A 21074-nucleotide genomic window follows, 5' to 3' on the forward strand; every position below is an offset into this window, starting at 1 on the left:
ATCGGATTTAGAAATAAGGTAAAAATAACTTGAGAAGGAAAATAAAAATGCAAGTGGACAATAACAGAAAGAGTGGAAATGCTATGTTGTGGTCCACACTCATTTCCCATAGTTCTCTCTTCATTACTGAACAATTGTAACTGGTTTGAATCATCTCATTGTTGAAGAGAGCCACGTCCATCAAAATTGATCATCATATAGTATTGTTGAAGTGTATAATGATTTCCTGGTTCTGCTCATTTCACTTAGCATCAGTTCACATATGTCTCTCCAGCCTCTCTGAAATTATCCTGCCAGTCATTTCTTACAGAACAATAATATTCCATAACATTCATATGCCACAATTTATTCTCCAATTGATGGACATCCATTCAATTTCCAGTTTCTAGCTACTACAAAAAGGGCTGCCACAAACATTTTTGTACATGTGGGTCCTTTTCCTTTCTTTAATATCTCTTTGGGATATAAGCCCAGTAGAAACATTGCTGGATCAAAGGGTATGCACAGTTTGATAACTTTTTGAGCATAGTTCCAAATTGCTCTCCAGAATGATTGGATTTGTTCACAATTCCACCAACAATGTTTTAGCATCCCTCTTTTCCCACATCCCTTCCAACGTTTGTCATTATCTTTCCTGTCATCTTAGCCAGTCTGAGAGGTGTGTAGTGGTATCTCAAAGTTGTCTTAATTTGCATTTCTCTGATCAATAGTGATTTGGAGCACCTTTTCATATGACTAGAAATAGTTTCGATTTCTTCATCTGAAAATTGTCTGTTCATATCCTTTGACCATTTATCAATTGGAGAATGGTTTGATTTCTTATAAATTTGCGTTAATTATATATTTTAGAAATGAGGCCTTTATCAGAATCTTTGAATGAAAAAAATAACCCAGTTTATTGCTTTCCTTCTAATCTTGTCTGCATTAGTTTTGTTTGTACAAAAACTTTATAACTTAATAAAATCAAAATCTTCTATTTTGTGATCTATAATGATTTCTAGTTCTTCTTTGGTCACAAATTCCTTCCTCCTCCATAGGTCTGAGAGGTAAACTATCCTATGTTCTTTTAATTTATTTATAATCTCATTCTTTATGCCTACATCATGAACCCATTTTGACCTTATTTTGGTGTACGGTGTTAAGTGTGGGTCAATGCCTAGTTTCTGCTATACTAGTTTCCAATTTTCCCAACAATTTTTGTCACATGGCGAATTCTTATCCCCAAAGGTGGAGCTTTTGGGTTTGTCAAACACTAGAATGCTATAGTTAATTGACTATTTTGTCCTGTGAACCTAACCATTTCTACTGGTCAACTAGTCTATTTCTTAGCCAGTACCAAATGGTTTCGATGACCATTGCTTTATGATACAGTTTTAGATCTGGTACAGCTAGGCCACCTTCATTTGATTTTTTTTTTTTTTTTTCATTAGTTTCCTTGAAATTCTTGACCTTTTATTCTTCCAGATACTGATTCTAGGTCAGTAAAAATAGTTTCTTGGGAGTTTGATTGGTATAGCACTAAATAAATAGTTTAGTTAGTATTGCCATTTTTATTATATTCGCTCAACCTGTCCAAGAGCACTTAATATTTTTCCAGTTGTTTAGATTTGACCAAATTCTAATTTTTTAGGAATTATTTTCTTTATTGAGCTTTTGGTACTTCCTTCATTTGGGCAATTCTCCTTTTTAAGGAGTTCTTTTCTGCAGTGAATTTTTGTACATTTTTTTTCCAATTTTGGCTAATTCTGTTTAAGGCAGGCTTCTCTTCAATGGTTTTTTGAGTCTCTTTTACCATTTGGTCTATTCTGGTTTTTTTTTTTTTGAGGTGTTATTTTCTTCAGTATATTGTTTTATGCTTTGCCAAGCTCTTGACTTGTTTCCCATGATTTTTCTTATGTCACTCTTATTTCTTTTCTAAATTTTTCCTCTACCTTTCTTATTTGAATTTTTAAAACTCTTTTTGAACTCTTCCAGGAGTTTTTTTTGGGGGGGGATCCTGAAATCAATTCTTCTTTTAATTTGAGGCTTCGATGTAGCAGTTTTGACTTTGTTGTCTTCTACTGAGTTTGTGTTTTGATCTTCCTTGTCACCATAGTATCTTTTTGTGGTCAGGATTTTTATTATTGTTGTTTTCTCATTTTCCCCAGCTTATTTCTTGATTTTTAAGTTAAAGTTGGGTTTTACTCCTAGGTGGAAGGAATATACCTCAATCTTTAGATTTTTTGTGCAGCCGTTTTTAGAGCTAGTTCTGGGGTCTGAATTTTCAGTTCTCCCAGGGTGGTATGATCTAAGGAAAAGTGTGGTCACTGCTCTCCCTGCCTGTGCTCTAGTCTTTACTTAAGATGGGACCTTGTTCCTTTATAGCTACAAATGCTGGTTCTCCTCTTGTTTACTTACTTTCCTGCTCTGTGGTCTGGTGTGTGTGTGACCACAGCCATTCCTTTCTGCCCTGGAACTGTTACCAGGCTCTCCACCTCCTGCAGCTACAAGTTCTGTTGTGCTAATATTCCTTCTAACCCTGGGAATGTGACTTAGAATGCACAGTGCAACAGAGTTCTGTGCCCATTTCCAGCAAAGGAATCCCTATAATTTTCTGACCCCTTTATCTCCTGTGGAAGCTGTTGCTGTTTTGCTGGGGCTTAGCCTCTGCTTGAATGATCTACACTTTTACCCCAGTGCAATAGGTCTTTCCTGTTGACCTTAATTATTTTGGGTGGAAAATTGTTTCACTTTATCCTTTTGTGTGAGTTTTGTTTCTCCAGATTTTGTTTTGAGGCATTATTTAAAGTTGTTTGGAGGGGAATTTGGGAGAGTTTAGATGAGGCTCTGCATTTTCTCTGATATCTTGGCACTGAAACTTTTTCAGGGTTGTATCAAAACCACTCTCTGAGATTGTAAGATCTGAACATCTTTACCAGACTAAGACACCAACCCAGAAGTGTATCTTGGGTATTTTATTTCCAGAGGGCTTTGAAGTCTTGACCCTGTTGAGGTAATGATGAACTCTGACTACTATATATAGTGAGAAGCAGAATTGTTTCAGAATTACAGGAATTCCTAATTGGAATGAAATACTTAAACATGACCGTGCCCCATTCTGTTATGAAGGATTGAGAAATTTATCCAAAAGATAGAGGCAATCTATGATCAATTTAGATTTAAAGAGGGAAAAAGAAACAAAAACAAAGTTTTATTTAACAGCTAATATGACTCATGGTTTGAAGATGAAGAATTAAAAATATTTCAAAATCTTGTGAATTCAGTGCCAAATCCCATAAAAAATAATTATTACAGTAAAAGGAAGACATTGTATTTTGAAAGTTTTTTTAAAAGATGTAAATAACTCCCAAAGTTTATTGTGTTAGCTAATACATTCTATTATCTTACTTTGTCCCAAATAATTCATGTATTATTGTAAATGCCAGAAGAAGTATAAAGCAAAGGCAGTCTTTGGGGGAAGGATTTTTATGACTGTACAAAGTAAGCTTCATGGAAGCCTCTGAAACACTATTTGGAGAATCGATGTCTTTATTAAAGGAGTTGGATACAACCACTTCTAAGCACTGAGTGAATTCTTTTACTTCTTGCTTTCGGATATGAATATAAATAGTTAAGAATCCTTGAAATGAGGCAAGTCACTCTTTGGGCATCCATTTATTTTATAAACTGAGGAAATTGTACTGTTTATTTCTAAGGCTCTCTTTAGGCTAAAATTTTATATGTTTATTTTATTAAGCAGTATAACCATTTACCAGAAAACATAGTAAAGTGAAAGAGATGAATTGTTTGAATTCCCTCTTAGATGTGTTACTTTAAATAAGTAATTTAAACTTTCCAGTACTCAGTTTCCTTCTCTTTAAAATGAAGGAGGTGGGTGGTGCTTGAGAAAAGTAGATCTGACCTTTAAGATCTCTTCCAGATGAAAATTTTAGTTTTTATGATGCTATGAACCTAAGGATAAATAGGAAGTTTAATAGAGCTTGTGAAGTACCTCAAAAGGTTAATTAACATGGTTTGCCATAGGATTAGAGAAGAATTTTTGCTTATTTGCCACAATTACCCCATACTAGTTTTAAAGGAGAGCTGTATTTTTCCTTTTTGATGTTGAGGGAAAAATTCCTGAGCTCTCAAGCAGATGTAAAACGCCAAAAAACTTTAAATGAATCCTTTTGAATAAAATATAACAGACTTAGATTTACATTCTAGAGTATATTTAATTCCATAGAAACAGAGTGGCCTGGTAGAAAGAATGCTAGATTAAAATTAGGAAACCTGAGTTTGAATCCCAGGTTTTCCATCTACCTGCGTGATCTTGGGCAAATCCCTTAATCTCTTTGGATTTTGGTTTCTTCATCTGTCAAATGTTGGACTTAAATTTTTTATTTTATTTTATTTAAAATTTTTTTTTTAATTATAGCTTTTTATTTACAAGACATATGCATGGGTAATTTTTCAGCATTGACCCTTGCAAAACAGTCTGTTCCAACTTTTCCCTTCCTTCCCCCCACTGCTCCCCTACAAGGCAGGTAGACCCATACATGTTAAATATGTTAAAATTTATGTTAAATGCAATATATGTATACATATTTATGCAATTATCTAGCTGCACAAGAAAAATTGGATTTAGTAATAAGGTAAAAATAATCTGAGAAGGAAAACAAATATGCAAGGGGACAATAACAGAAGGAGTGGAAATGCTATGTTGTGATTCACACTCATTTCCCATAGTTCTTTTGCTGGTAGCTGATTCTCTTCATTATTGAACAATTGGAACTGATTTGGTTCATCTTATTGTTGAAGAGAGCCATGTCCATCAGAACTGATCATCATATAGTATTGTTGTTAAAGTGTATAATGATCTTCTGGTTCTGCTCATTTCACTCAGCATCAGTTCATGTAAGTTTCTCCAAGCTTTTCTGAAGTTATCCTGCTGGTCAATTCTTACAGAACAATAATATTCCATAACATTCATATATACCACAATTTATTTAGCTATTCTCCAGTTGATAGGCATCCATTCAATTTCCAGTTTCTAGCCGCTGCAAAAAGGGCTGCCACAAACATTTTTACACATACAGGGGACTTAGATTTACTGGTTTCTGGGGTCCCTTTTAGCTTTAGCTGTATAATCCTGTAATTCCAGGAACTCACTCTTAGCTCTAAAATGCATTTCTATGTAATTTAGTATTAGGTAGTCAGCACCTTTAGAGATTATTTAGTGTCCTTTGTCCCTTTTCTTTCCCCCTTCTTCCCCAATTGCCCCTTCCTCATTTTATAAAAGGCCAAGAGATTTGTCTCTTTGCCACCTGATTAGCTCATTTATCATAGATCTATATTTAGATTTCTTGTTTTTCTAGAGCAGGTCCCTTACTTCTTCACATTTGTTGACTTGATGATTTTCATTTTTTCTTAACAACTTATGTTTTATGCATTTGAACCTCCATTAGTATGCTTATTAATACATGGTCTTTTGATTACAAAGAATATTAGTGGTCTGGTGCAGTGATATCTAATTTAAATAGAAACAGGTCCTTATGGGCTTCATATTGACTTAGAAAATGACAAATTACTGTTATCTACTTTGTTTTGCATTTTTATTCTTTTCTTAAACTTTCTCAGTTAATCTGTAATTTCTTTGGGCAGCAAAATGCCTTAGTTTGCACCACCTCTGGTTAAATGCAAACAATATTGGTCTTGAAATAAATCTGAGTTCAATTCTGCCCTTAGTTTCTTTATCTGTAAAAAGAAATATAGGTGTACTGTGGTGATGTGGTGGGTTTTATTCTAGACTATCACAGTAAATCTCAATAAAGTAAATATCTGCATAAAGTAAGCTATTCAAAAGAATATTTTCATTTCTCCAGTGGATATAAAAGTTATGTTTACACTATATTGTAGTCTTTTAAGACTGCAATAGTAGGGGGCAGCTAGGTAGCTCAGTGGATTGAGCACCAGCACTAAAGTCAGGAGGACCTGAGTAAATCTAGTCTCAGACTCTTAACACTTCCTTGTTGTGTGACTCTGGGCAAGTCACTTAATCCCAATTGCCTCAGAAAAAAAAAATGCAGTGTATTATGTTAAAAACAAAACAAAACATCCCAACTTCATCAAACCAGTGTACATACCTTAATAAAGAAATTCTTTATTGTTAACAATTGCTAACCACCTGAGCCTTCAGTGAATTGTAATCTTTTTCCTGGTGGAGGTCTTGCCTTGATGTTGATGGCTACTGACTCATCAGAATAGTGATTACTGAAGGTTGGGGTAGCTGTGGCAATTTTCCTAAAATAAGACAATGAAGCATCAATTGTCCCTTCTTTCACTTGAATACCGAGAAGCCATTGGAGGGTTATTAATTGACCTGATTTCAGTATTTTTGTGTCTCAGGAAATAGGGAGGCCCAAAGAAAGGGAGAGAGGCAGGAATAGTTGGTAGAACAGTCAGAACATCCATAATATTTATATGGCTTAGTTCTTCACACTCCAGAACAATTACAATAGTAACATCAAAGATTATTGGTCACATCATCAAAACTGATGTAGTAATAATGAAAAAGTTTGATATATTGCAAGAATTACTAAAATCAGACACAGCGACAACATGTGAGCATGTATTGTTGGAAAAATGGGCCAATACCCTTGATGTAGGGTTGCCATGAACCTTCAGTTTTTTGTTTTGTTTTTGTTTTCTTTCTGAAGCAATTGGGATTAAGTGACTTGCCCAGGATCATAGAGCTAGGAAGTGTTAAGTATCTGAGGTCAAATTTGAACCCAGGTCCTCCTGACTTCAGGGCTGATGTTCTATTCACTGCACCAACTAGCTGCCCCTGAACCTTCAATTTGTAAAAAAAATGCAGTTATCTGTGAAGCATTTTAAAACAAATATAAAAGCCTATATATTAACACACACACACACACACACACACACACACACACACACACACACACACACACACACATATATGCCTGTATGTTAACATAAGAATTACCTATTTTGCACAATTTGAGGAAAACATTTTATAAACCTTAAAGAATAACTTAAAATGTGCCATTCTTGACAAAAATATTGACTAAATAAAAACTATTATTTTCCACAATTAAAGTTGGATGGAGGCTCAGAGACCATCTAACCCAACCTGAATCTCAGACCAAATTTCTTCTACTGCATTCCTGGCCAAGTGGTTATCTAGCCTTGTCTTAAAGTTCTGTGGTGAAGGGAAACTTTTTACTTTCTATGGTAGCCTTTTTATTTTTGGAAAGTACCTAGCATTATTAAATATGTCCTAACTTTTTACATTTCTTCTTGTTCTGCTCCCTTCTATATGAAAGCACTTCAATTAATTGGAGAACAATATAAATATTTTCTTTTTTAGGAGATGTCTCTAGTTCTCTTAGCTGTACTTGATTGTATGAATTCAAGGCCCTTTACTCTTTTGGTTTTCTTCCTTTGGACATTTTGCAGATGATCAATGCTCTTTGTAAGATAAGACCCCCAGAATGGAGTGTGATTCTCTTTACATGGTCTGATCAGGCAGAGTTGAGCAGATCTGGTTCCAGTCATTCTTCTCAGTGCAGGCTAAGATTACTAGACATTTTTGGCTATGGAATCACACTCACACAGTTGACTCATGTTGCAGCTGTCATTCTCTAACATCTTTCTCCTCTCCCCCAATCTTCTTTAGAACTCTAGGTAATTTTTTTTCATCTTGTACTGGGAAAGTTAGTTTTTTGAACTTGTTTTACATTTATTCCTTTTCTAAATTTACTTACTGAAAAACAAGCTATTATTTATAACCATTCTCAAATATTTGTTTTTAAAAAGTTGAAGATTATTTTTCCATTGTCTTTATCAAAGTAAATGATGTTGAAGATTATAACAGATGTTGTACTTTTAACTTCCATACAAACATTTTTAACTTTGTGTTTTTACATTTCATGTTCAAATGCAGCAGAGAGTATGCTGATACAATTCATGTATCCATTCAAATCTGACTTTGTTTCTATTATGTTAAGTAATTGCTATTTTACCTGCACTATCAGTTAGAGTAAATAAGCTATGTTGGTTTCACTTTTGTTGACTTTATTTGAATTCTATTTTCATTGGAGAAAGCAGGGGGAAAAAAAGATGTATTTATTTAGGAGTTGTAATTGAAAATATATGGCAACTTTCATTGCTTCATTATGCTCCCTAAAAGGATCTACCCTAGTGGCATATTGCATGGTTTGAAAAAAAACTGTTCTAAGTCTAGCATTCTTTTTTTTTTTTTTTTTTTCCCCTTAAAAACTATATTTATTTATTTATTTATTTCTGGTAAATTTATTTATTTTAAAATTATTATTATTATAACTTTTTATTGACAGAACATATGTATGGATAATTTTTTTTACAACATTATTCCTTGCACTCACTTCTGTTCCGACTTTTCCCTTCCCTCCCTCCACCTCCTCCCCTATATGGCAGGCAGTTTTATACATGTTAAATATGTTATAGTATATCCTAGATATAATAGATGTGTGTAGAACCATTACAGTTCTCTTGTTGCACAAGAAGAAATGGATTCAGAAGGTAAAAATAACCTGGGAAGAAAAACAAAATGCAAACAGTTCCCACTCATTTCCATTGTTCTTTCTCTGGGTGTAGCTGATTCTGTCCATTATTGATCAATTGGAACTGAATTAGATCTTCTCTTTGTCAAAGATAATCCACTTCCATCAGAATACATCCTCAATATACTTTTGTTGTTGAAGTATATAATGATCTGGTTCTGTTCATTTCACTCAGCATCACTTCATGTAAGTCTTTCCAAGTCTCTCTGTATTATTCATTCTGCTGGTCATTTCTTACAGAACAATGATATTCCATAACATTCATATGCCACAATTTACCCAACGTTGATGGGCATCCATTCATTTTCCAGTTTCTAGCCACTATAAAAAAGGCTGCCATAAACATTTTTACACATATAGGTCCCTTTCCCTTCTTTAGTATCTCTTTGGGATATAAGCCTAGTAGTAACACTGCTGGATCAAAGGTTATGCACAGTTTGATATAAGTCTAGCATTCTTAACTTACAGAATTAGGTATGGTTATGGTTACACAATTAGGATACAGAATGGTACAGTGATCTTATTCCTATTAACTTTTCATCTTAGGAGGTTTTGGTAGAGTGTTTTAGCCTGTTGAGATATTTTTAAGGCTATCATCTTATGTTAGTTGTCCATTGTGTTTTCTTGAAAATTTGATATTTGGGAGCATGCCAACTATTCCCTTTGATAAGTCATTGATAAAAATATTTAAAAGTATTGTGATCAATACAGATCCCTTAAGTACATTGCTGGAAACTTTCTAAGATTGTATTAGTCCTTTAGTAACTACCCTTTCAGTGTTCTAAATTTACCTAACTGTACTATAATCTAGTTTATATCTCTATTGTAGCCAAAGAAATAGTACAAGAAATTGTCAACATATAGTTATCATTGTCCTATTTACCTTGTGCGGTGGTTTTTTATCTTGTGCTTTATTTCAATTAATTTTTTTAACTTTCTTTTTGTTGTTCTTAGTATTCCTTAGCAGCAACAGCTCATTCTGAGTTTCAGTGCTTCTGAAATTATATTTTAAAAAATCTTAAAAAAAATAAAAAAAAAATTTTCATTCTTTCCTTTTTTACTTAGCCTTATTTCCATGTTCAGAATGTGTCTTCTATAAATCTGAGATAGCTGGTTGGTTGTCTGTATGTCTACATTTGTTTCTTTTAGATAGCTTCCTATCATAAAGATAGATTCATCACAATTATTTCTCTTTGTGTCTTCAGAACACAATTTCAGAGCACAATTTCTTACATGCCTCCCTCCCTCCTGGGATGACTTCTCTTGTGTATTTTTAATCTATTGGTTCCTAATTATCCTGTCTCTGAATGCTTGGAAATCTCTACTCAAATAAAGGGTTTACATTGTAATATACTTGACTTTCTTTTACTCTTTCATAAATTCTAAACTGGGGTTGTCATTTCCTTTTTTTCTTTTTTAATTAATTTTATAATTATAACATTTTTGACAGTACATATGCATATGTACTTTTTTACAATATTATTCCTTGTACTCCCTTCTGTCTGAATTTTCCCCTCCTTCCCTCCATCCCCTCCCCTAGATGGCAGGCATTCCCATACATATTAAATATGTTATAGTATATCCTAGATACAATATATATGTGCAGAACTGAATTTTGTTGTTGTTGTTATTGCAAAGGAAGAATTGGATTCGGAAGGTAAAAATAACTTGGGAAGAAAAACAAAAAATGCAAAACAGTTTACACTTATTTCCTAGTGTTCCTTCTCTGGGTGTAGCTGATTCTGTCCATCATTGATCAATTGGAATTGGATTAGATCTTCTCTGTGTTGAAGATATATTCATATCATTTCCTTTGAGGTTTCATCATCTTCATTTTGATAATACTGTTGGTTAATTAGATCCAGAATTGAAGTTTCCCTTGGTTTCTGTAGTGTTTTAAAAATGGAATTTACTTTAAAACAAGCTAAGAAATTTTTAGAGCATTTATTATTGAAGTTCCTACTGTTTTACTGAATTTCACTCCTATAGCATGCCTCTATGCTTACAGTATGTTTCATGAACTCATGTTTTTCTTTCTATGTCATTCCATTTTTGTTTCTGCCTTCTTGCTCTTCACTATCCTATCTTTCTCTGACTTCTAGATTTCTTCATATGAGTATAGTTCCTTTGTTTTACTTGTCTTTTTTTCATTTATATAAGAAAAATCTTTCAGAACCATATTCCAGTAACGGATTGCTTTCATCCAAGTTTCAGTGATACATATGAATTCAAATTTGCTTCTTTGCCCTAGGTCTATAGTTCATCTCTCTAGTTTGTTTATAATACTTTATGCTTTGTTTTATAACAGCTTAGGCTATCTGAGTATTTCTAATGTTTACTCTTTTATGTTGAAGATTATGATTTTGAGTTTTGATATGACTGGTTAATTTTCTCCCTCCGTTTTTACTTTATATCCTTTTTGATTAGTTTTGTTTGTTTTTTATTTATTTTATCTGAGAGAGGCTTTTTCTGTCTTATGGTTAGAAGTGCAGCAGCTGTTTATGGGCCTAATCTTAATACTGATTGGCATAGAAGCTTTTCTGTTTTTCTTTTCTGGGCTAGTTTGCCCCTCAAGAAGCTTAGTGTCTTTCTGCTCCTGAAGGACATCATATTGGTTCTAGACTTAGAGCAAGCACTGGATTAGCTTTAGCCTGATTACATTTCAGAAATCCCTAAGTCATCTGGTTCACATGGACTCTAAGTGTGTGTCACCACACCCAACTTTGCTTAGATTTTCAAGACTAGACAAATATACCTTTACCAGCCCTTTTCCCTTTTCTCTCTAGCTAAGAGCACATAATCTCCATATTTTAAACCATGTTCAAAAGTTAAAAACAAAGCAAAACATTTTCCAGTACCATTCTCATTAGTTCATTTCCCAAATCTTCCTTTCTCTTTTAAATACTTTTCTTTGATTAGCAGCAGTGAAGAAAGCACCCCCTGTATCCCTATTCAAGTATCTTGCCCAAGACTTTTTTTTTTTTTTTTTTTTGAGAGAGGAAAAAAAAGCACTATTGATTGATACATTGAAAAAGTATGAAACATATATAGTGTGTAAACCCCTGAACCTCCCACTTCTATGAAGGAATAGATTAGGGGTATTTTCTCATCCTTCATTTGGGTCCTGCTTGATCTTTATAATTTTGTTTCTTTTACTTTTTTTTTTTTTTTTTTTTTTTTGCTGTGCCCTTCTTTGCATTTAAATTATTATAGTCACTGTCTACATTATTTTTTTGGCTTTGTTTACCTCACTATGTATCAGTTCATATAGATGTTTCTTTGTGTTTCCACATTTCTCTGCATTTACCATGCACACTATTACTTATAGCAGAGTAATATTCTATTATATTTATGTAACACAATTTGTTTAGCCATTTCTCAATTGATGGGCATTTATTTTGTTTCCACTTCTTAGCTATCACAAAAAGTGTTGCTATAAATATTTTGGAGCATGTGGGGACTTTTTTCTTACTGATACCTTTCTTGAGGTATAAACTCAACAATGGAATCTTTGGTTCAAAGTGTATAGATGTTTTAGTCAATTTATCTGTGTAATTCCAAGTTGCTTTCCAAAGTAGCCCAACACTTTATAAATGATTTTTAGCGTTGCTTTCTAGATTCCCTTTTGTAGCATCCTCTTTGCAGTGTTAATTAACAGTTGATTAGTATTTATTGAAGTTGACAAATTTTGGAATGTTCTCTGTCATATCTTCCAAGACATGTCTTGGGGATGTTAGCAGGACAGATAATTGCCTGACAGTTATGTGTAGTGTTTCACACCTATAATTTCAGCCCTCAGCAAAGATAAAGAGTAGAATTTTCTCATCTCTTATTTGAGTCATTATATAATTAGGTATATTTGTCCTTTATAATTGCATTATTATAAGTCCTTGGGTTGTTTTTCTAGTCTTGCTCACTTTGCTTCTAATGTTTATGAATTTTTTTTTTTTGCTTTTAAAAAAATTTGTATTTTCCCCCCAGTTTACATGTAAATACAAATTTTAACATTCAGATTTTGAGCTCCACATTATCTCCTTCCCTTCCTTTCCTCTTTTTTCAAACAATTTGATATAGGTTATACTTGTGTAGTCAAGCTAAACATATTTCCATATCAGTCATCTTGTGAAAGAAAACACAGATCAAAAAAACCCCAAGAAAAATAAAAGTGGGGAAAAAATGCTTTGATCTTCATTCAGACAACATTCTACTCTTTCTCTGAAGATGGATAGCATTTTTTCATCTTAAATCTTCAGAATTGTCTTGAATCATTGTGTTGCTGAGAATAGCTAAGTCACTAACAATTTATCATAGAACAATATTGCTGTTATTGCTTAAAGAGTTTTTCTAGTTCAGCTCATTTCAGTTTTCATTAGTTCATGCAAGTCCAGATTTTTCTGAGAGTATTCTGCTTTTTATTTGTTACAGTATTTCATCACAGTCATAATAGCATAATTTGTTCAGCCTTTTTTCATTGATAGATTCTCAATTTCAAATACTATACCAGCACAGAAAGAGCTACTAGAAATATTTTTGTGCTTTTTGTTTTTAATCTCTTTGGGATATAGACCTAATAATGTTCTTTCACAGTTTAAAAGCCTTTTGAATATGGTTGAATCCAGAATGGTTGAATCAGTTCACGACTCTACCATCAGAGCATTAGGATCTCAGTTTTCCCCATCCTCTCCAACATTTTCTCATTTTCTTTTTTCTGTCATATTACCTAATCTGATAGGTTCTGGGGTAGCTCTTCAGATTTGCCTTAATTTGCATTTCTCTAATCAACAATGATCTAGAATATTTTTTTCCATATAACTATAGGTTTGATTATTTTGTCTGAAGAGTGCCTGTTTCTATTCTTTGATCATTTATCAATTGGGGAATGGCTCTAATTTTTATAAATTTTACTCAAGTCTATATGCTTGAGAAATGAGGCTTTTATCAGAGATAATATTTCACATTGCTGTATTTTTTGATTACTGTATATTTTCCTTCATTCTCTTCTCTTCCTTCCCTCTTACCACTATTTATCACTCTTTTCTTTCACCCTGATCATCCTCAGAAGTGTTTTGCTTCTGCTACCCCATCTCCCAGTCTATCCTCCTTTATTTTAACCCATCCCCTATTTTTTTAAACTCCTTCTCCCCCTTTCCCTGTAGATTAAGATAAACAGATTTCTATACTCATTTGCGTTTGTATGTTATTTCCTTTTTGAACCAATTCCGAGCTCTTTTGCCCCGTGAATTTTTCTAGGAATTATTTTTGACCTTAAGACTAATTCATATTTTTCTTTTGAAGTTTTGGATGTAGCATTTCTGACTTTATCTTTTTCTGAGTTTGTGTTTTGATCTTCCTTATCATTATAATAACTTTCTATGATCAACTGGTCTTTTTTTCTTTTATTTGCTTATTTTCCCAGCCTATTTCTTGACTTGTAACTTTTTTGTTAAAGTTGGATTTTGCTCCCAGGGTGGAAAAGACACTATCCCAAGTTTTGGGTTTTTTTGTACAACTGTTTCCATAGCTTGTTCTGGAGTTCTGTAAGTTTTCAGTTCTCTCAAGATGTTAAGATCTAGGGAGAGATGTGTTTACTTCTCTTCTAGCCTGTGGTCTGGTATGTAAGTGACCACAAATACACTTTTGTGCTCTCAAACTGTGACCACAAACTCCTGTAGCCACAAATTGTTGTTCCTTTTTGCTCTGGGTCTTCGACCTAGGTCTGCTACCCAGATCCATGTGTGGACAAGGAGGCAACACACTGCACCCAGTGCAAGCAAAGGGACCTTTGTTATCTTCTGATCCTTTTACTGTCCCTGGACCGAGAACTCTGGAAGTTGTTGTCTCCCAATTCAGTTGCCTTGCTGGCTTGTTGGTGAATTGTTTACTCTGGACCTTATTTGATTATCACCCAGTTTGACAGACCTTTCCTACTGTTTTCTAAGTTTTCTTGGGCAGGAAAATTGTTTTAACCTATCCTTGTGTGGGTGGGTTCTGCTGCAACAGAATTTGTTTTGAGATGTTATTTAAAGTTGTTTGGAGGGAAATTCAAGAGCATTCAGACTGGTCTCCCTCCCTTTTCTCAGCCATTTTGACTTCTCTCTTTTAAAAAAAAAAAAAAAAAAAGTTTTTTTTAAGGTCATTTTTTACAATGTAGCAAAATTCTGTTATAGTTGTGAGCCTCAGTTTGTTTACTCATTACAGGATTATCTACGTTGTTCCTGTTCATTACTACCAAAAAAAGTTCTTTTTAAGTATATTTTAGTGTATATAGGACTTTCTATTAACTTTGAATAATTCCAAATTGTTGGTTGAACCAATTAACCTTCATCAATAGTATATTGCTATATATATTGTATATACTATGTTTATAGTATATATTAATGTGCAGCCTTTTCAACATATGTAGCATTTATTTAATGTTTAATATTTACAAAGCAATTTATATATTATTTTATTTGATTCTTATAACAATTATGGGAAATAGGTAATATTATTCACATTTTACAGATGAAGAAGCTGGGGAACAGAAAACTTAAATGACTTGCTTCCCATCTGAGGCAGGATTTGAAGTTATGTCTTCACTTCAAGCCCAGCAGTGTATGTCCACTGTGTCAACTGACCATGTTATTTATTGATATCATCTTTTGTTATTTTTTGACAAATTGCTGCAAGTTGAAACTTTAAAAAGTTGTTTGTATTGGCATTTTTCTTATTAGTGATTTGGAACTCATATAGTTAACATTTTTAGTTTTCTCTTGAGATTTTATTTTTCAGCATTTATTAAGTAATTACTATATTCTAAATACTAGAAATAGAATTTAAAAAGCAAATAAACAATTTTGACTCTTAAGGATTTAGAAAGGGAAAGATATGAGAAGACATCATGTATGCATACGTAAGTATACAGTAAATACAATTTAAATGTAAAGTAACTTGTTGAGCACTAGTATTTGGGGGATCCATAAAGGCTTTTGAGTTGCCTCTTGAAGGAAAAGAGGGTCTCTTACAAAGAGATAAAAATAAAGGTGAAAAGGGGGTTGCATTTTAGGCATGCTGGACAATCAGTTAATACGTAATGAGTTTGGAAGTGGAGTGTCATGCGGGAGGAACTCAGAAAAGACTAAGCTGGAACATAGGGTATAGGAAAGGGAGTAATGTGTAATGAAGCAGAAAGATAGTATTTGGTCAGCTTGTGAAAGGTTTTAAAAATCAGGTGTTTATATTTTGACGACAATAAAGAATGTTTGGAATTTATTGAGTACGGGAGTGACTTACTTATATTTGTGCTTAGGGAAAGTCACTGAGATCTATATTGAGCATTAAGAAGAAGGGAAAGCCTTGAGATAGGGCAACCAATTAGGAGGCAGGGTTGTAGTTGAAGCAATAGTCTTGCTGAAAGTTAATGGAGGCCTTAAATAAGGTGTTATCTTTGTGAATAGAGCAAAGGGGTGTTAAGGGGAGACATTTTAGAGGGAAAAATGACTGGACTGCTTACCTTTGGGAAGTGGCTCTTGGTTTTGTATTGTTAATTTCTTTTGCATTTGAGATATTAGATCTGTTTTCAAGATGTTGAACCACTCTTACATTGTTTGTATAGATAATTTAGCTTCAATTCTTCACATTGGATTGTTTGTATTACCTATTCTGTATTTTTGTAGGTAATTCTCTTGTTTCTTTTAAATTCTTGGTTTAGGTTCCACATAACTGGATATATTATGAATTAGTGAAAACATTGCTTATTATGTATCGGGGACTGTTTCGTACAAGGGATGCAAATACAATAATAGCTTGCCCTTGATGAATTTTTTATATTGTAATAGAAGAACAATTTAGGATAGGGGAAAGGGTGGCCGGGAAAAAGAGTCTGATATGAGAAATCATGGGAATAGTGAGATAGGACAGTTTACACACCATTGCCAAATCATTTTCAGAATCACTGGTACTTTTGACTTGATTAGTGTGTTCAGAATACAGTTGGAAAATGAGATGGAAAGAGAGAGAGAGAGAGAGAGAGAGAGAGAGAGAGAGAGAGAGAGAGAGAGAGAGAGAGAGAGAGAGAGAGAGAGTGTGTGTGTGTGTGTGTGTGTGTGTGTGTGTGGTGGTGGTGGTGGTGGTGGTGGTGGTGGTAGTGGTGGTGATGATCTGGCCTTTTTGAGGGGATAGTTATATAGCATGTGAACGTGAAGCATTGTCTGCAGTCTGGGACTACCTAAATGTAGTGGACTAATTTATATTCAGTCAGTAATGAAGAACACAGGACCATGCATAAGAATACTGGAGCATTGAATTCTATGGGTAAAAGAATAAGATCATTTTAGTCACTCTTTTCACATAATTCCAAGTTACTTTGAAGTTTTTTGTGTGTGTTTTATCCCTCTGCTAATTAAAAAATAAAATAAAACATTCTTTCCAAAAAAATTTTAATCAAATTTGACAGAGAACTTCAATAATGCATTTGTTATGAATATTTATTGCCTTCTTACACCTTATTTGAAAATAATGGCCATCAGATAAATGAAGTTTGTAGAATCATAGACTATTAAACCTGGAAATGGATCTGAAGTTAGAGAACTGGGAATGATTCTGCTTCCTGGTTGTGGAGTGAGGGATTGGCAGAACTTCAAATTAACCCTTTGTCTTCTAGTCTCATTTCTAAGAATTTTTTCATTATACTTGGCTGCCTCTATTATAACTTTTACTTTGCAGATGTTTATTCTTTAGAAAAGAGTTGTCTAAGTGTTGTAGTATGACTACTAATGATAGCAAAAAATTTAAATTTATTGAAAATGAAGAAATGAATTGTAAAATTAATAATGATCTTAATTTATTTGAAGTAAAATGGTATTTTATTTCTAGACAATGCATCTGAGCTCTGCTTAGTTTGAAAGATATCAATTGCTACTTTACAGCTCATTGTTTTTTTTATTTACTCTGCAGCAGCATCTTTTTCCAAGGTGTGGAAGTGATTTAAATTTTTTGGTATTATTTTTTCATTACTAAATTAACAATTTATTATAATTATATATTCAATATAATAGAACATAATTTATACTCAAAGTTAATAATAATGAATTATGATCAGGTCTCTGAAAATATGTGGAATTGAAAAAGATTTCACTTCAAATAATATTTGCTGTTAATGGATGGCATTTTGTTTGATTGTAGAAGGGAACTTGACTTATAGTTAGAAGAGCTAGATTTGAAACTCAGCTCTGGTATGAAAGTCATATGACATAGGTAAGTCAGTTCACCTCAGGACTTCAATTTCCTCATTTGTAACAATATATCTTTAAACAGTAGGTGTTTCCCAAGGCTCAATTCTAAGCCTCTGTACCCCTCTTTCTTTACAATCTCTACATAGACATAACACAATGTAAATTCAATCCCAGTCTTGCTAACTTAAGCTTCAGTCTTATGTCACTATTTACTTTTTGAACATTTTGAAGTGGATGTGCTGGAAACATCATTCTTTTCCCCCCATGCCCATCTTTTTTCAAACTTTACTTTTTTTTTATCAGTCTGCCAGGCTCATAACTTTGGCATTAACCTTTACTTTTTTCTTTCCCTCACCCCATGTATCCAATTACTTGCCAGATTTTACTGTTTCAACTTCTCTTGCCTCTGATCCCTTTTTTCCACTCACATGACTATTGCCTTAGTTCAGACCCTCATTACCTCTTCCCTAGATTATTATAACTGCCTCCTAATTCCTTTCCCTGTCTTCCATCTCTCACCACTCTAATCCATCCTCTACATTGTTGCCAAAACTTCTTATTCTAGCTCTAGCTGCCCCCATCTCTACCATCTTTTTATATCTTCTATTCCTACTCAACCTCCCTTCAGTTTATTCTTTGATCCAGTGACAATGGGTTCCTTTTTGTTCCATGAAAAAGACACCAGTTTTTCAGCTCTGGTCATTTTCTCTGATTTTCCTTTCCTGCCTGGAATGCTTTTTTTCCTTATCTCTGCCTTCTTGTTTCTCTGGTTTCCTCAAATCCCATCCTAAAATCTTTCTTAATTATAGTAATAGTACCTTCCCTCTATTATTTACTATTTGTCTTATAAATAGCTTAATGGTACATATTATTTGCTTGTTTTCTCTGTCATTAGATTTTTGAACTCCTTGAGATTGTAACTATCTTTTTGCCTTTCTTTGTATTCTCAGCATTTAGCACCATGACTGACCCATTATAGTAGGTTCTTAATAAAGGCTTATTGACTTGGTGATTTTCCTGCACCACAGATCTGACAGTCATTCTCCTGCCTAATCAATTTTAGTGACTCTTTTTTATTTCTAGTTTGAAACAAACTTTGTTCTGTTTAGTTTTTAAATTTTTTGACAACCTGGATCTAATCAGTCTTTCTAGCCTCATTGGATTTTACTCCTCGCTGTTACTCTCTTAAATCTAGCAAAACTGGCCTTCTTTATATTTCTTAGATGTGACACTTCATCTGCCTTTGTGCACAAAGTATGCGTCCCTTATACTTGGAATGCATTCCTTCCTCACTTCTCTGTAGTTAACAAGTCTGTTCCTTAAACACAGTTCATACCAGGTCCATATGTCCAATTTCATAAGGCCTGTTAGAATTAATTTTTTTAAGAACTCAAGACATTCCTAATACATAATATATATTAAGTTCTAATATATACCATTAAAGTGGTAGGGGAAGAGGAAAGGACAGAATTTTGAAAAAATGACAGGTTTTTTTTTTTTTTAACCAGTTTAGGATTTAAAAGACACTTTTAACAGTATTTACCTGCTTTTATTACCCAAAGGTTTTTTTTTTTTTTTTTTTTTTTTTTTTTTTTTTTCATTTTAAACACTAAGAAATGTGGGAAAAAATAGGAGAAGTGTTGTCTTCTGTTGATTATCCTTTTAGAGATTTGATATTTTAAAGTTTCAGAAATTGGACATTCCAAGATAGAGTACTCTTTATTTACAAATGTAAAGTCTTCATTAGGACCTGATTTATTTCAAGATAGATTTAGTATAAGTTTCATATTAAGATATATTCTAATTTTTTGAAAATAGATAATGCTAGCATATGAGATAGCTATAGATAATGCAGTGGATAGAGCCTTGGGCTGGAATCTGGAAGACCAAAGTTCAGATCTAGCCTTAGATACTAGTTATATGACCTGAGGGAGTCATTTAACCTGGGTGCCTCAGTTTCCTCATGGGAATAATATGTATCTTTTCTGGTTGTTATAAAGATCAAATGAGATAATAATTATGCATTACTTAGCATAGTATAATAATAATGCACATAATAAGCATTATATAAATAGCTTTTACTATTATTGTTCTTATCATTACTATAGAAGGCATCATTGTCCTTCCAGTCACTTAAGTTTGAAACCTAGGTATCATGCTCAACTCCTTATTGTTTCTTAACGCTTGATCTCCCCTTTCCCCCAATCCCCTTTGTTTCCAAGTGTTATCAGTTGTTGCTGTCAGTTGTACCTTTCAACATCTTTCAAGTGTACCCACGGTGTGCATTTTTGCTACTATTTCTACCTTGGTGTAGGTCCTCATTACCTCATGCATAGACTATTGCAATAGCCTACTGATGGGTCTGCCTGCTTAAAATTGCAGATCCAACCATGTCACTCCCCTATCTCCTCCCATTTTAGTAAACTCCTGTGGTTTCCTCTAGTCCTGGAGATCAAATACAAAATCCTTTCTTTGGTATTTATAGCCCTTTATGATTCCTCCCCTTTCTTTTCCCCTTAATCATCTTATTATTATTTTATTATATTAATAATTATTATTATTCACTGCTGTATACTCTTTGATCCAGTGACCTGGGCTCCTGGCTGTTCCACAAACAAGACACTCCATCTCTTCATTATAGGTATTCTCTGTGACTGTCTCTCATGCCAGGAATGCTCACTCCTTATATCTACCTTATGGCTTTCCTGACTTCCTTCAAGTTCAAACTAAAATCTTAGCTTCTGTGGGAAGCCTTTCATAACTACTCTATTCTTGTGTCACACCTTTTAAAATTATTTCCTATTTTCCTTGTATGCACTTTGGTATACACATTTGTTTGCTTATTTTCTCTGCCATTCACTTGTGAGCTCCTTGAAGGTAGGGACTGTTTCTGTGCATTTCTTTCTATCCTCAGTGATTTGCATTTAGTAGATGCTTGATAAATGACTATTGACTGACTTTGAAAACCTTCCTCTCCTATTTAACCTTTACTTTTTATTAAATGTTTTATTGATGCATTTTCTCCTAACCTGTCTTTTTTTTTTTTTTTTTTTTTTTTTTTTTTTTTTGTTTCCCTCTTCCCTTACAATAGAATGCTCTGTAATAAACAAAGGAATACAGTTAAGGAAAAGAAATTAACACATTGACCATATTTGATGGCATATACTTCATTCCACACAAATATTTCATCACTCTTTACTAAGAAGAGGAAGGTGTGTTTTATCTTCAGACTTTGGAATCAAAATTAGCCATTACA

At 33.5% G+C, this 21074-nt stretch overlaps 1 protein-coding gene across 9 annotated transcripts in view; it reads left to right on the forward strand.

Moving 5' to 3' along the window:
- The window catches only part of PDPK1 (3-phosphoinositide dependent protein kinase 1), a 157180-nt gene that overhangs the window by 53657 nt on the left and 82449 nt on the right, over positions 1-21074 (forward strand). Inside the window, exon 1 of one of the 9 annotated variants that reach the window (XM_074279851.1) lies at positions 20959-21030. The exons of the other annotated variants lie outside the window; for them this stretch is intronic. Coding sequence (XP_074135952.1) covers positions 20974-21030 — 57 coding nt within the window. The 5' untranslated portion in view covers positions 20959-20973. Of the gene's footprint in view, positions 1-20958; positions 21031-21074 lie in introns of those variants that run through there. 9 annotated transcript variants of the gene reach the window in all.

The sequence above is a fragment of the Sminthopsis crassicaudata genome, chromosome 1 (genome assembly GCF_048593235.1).
Source record: "Sminthopsis crassicaudata isolate SCR6 chromosome 1, ASM4859323v1, whole genome shotgun sequence".
Lineage (NCBI taxonomy): Eukaryota > Metazoa > Chordata > Mammalia > Dasyuromorphia > Dasyuridae > Sminthopsis > Sminthopsis crassicaudata.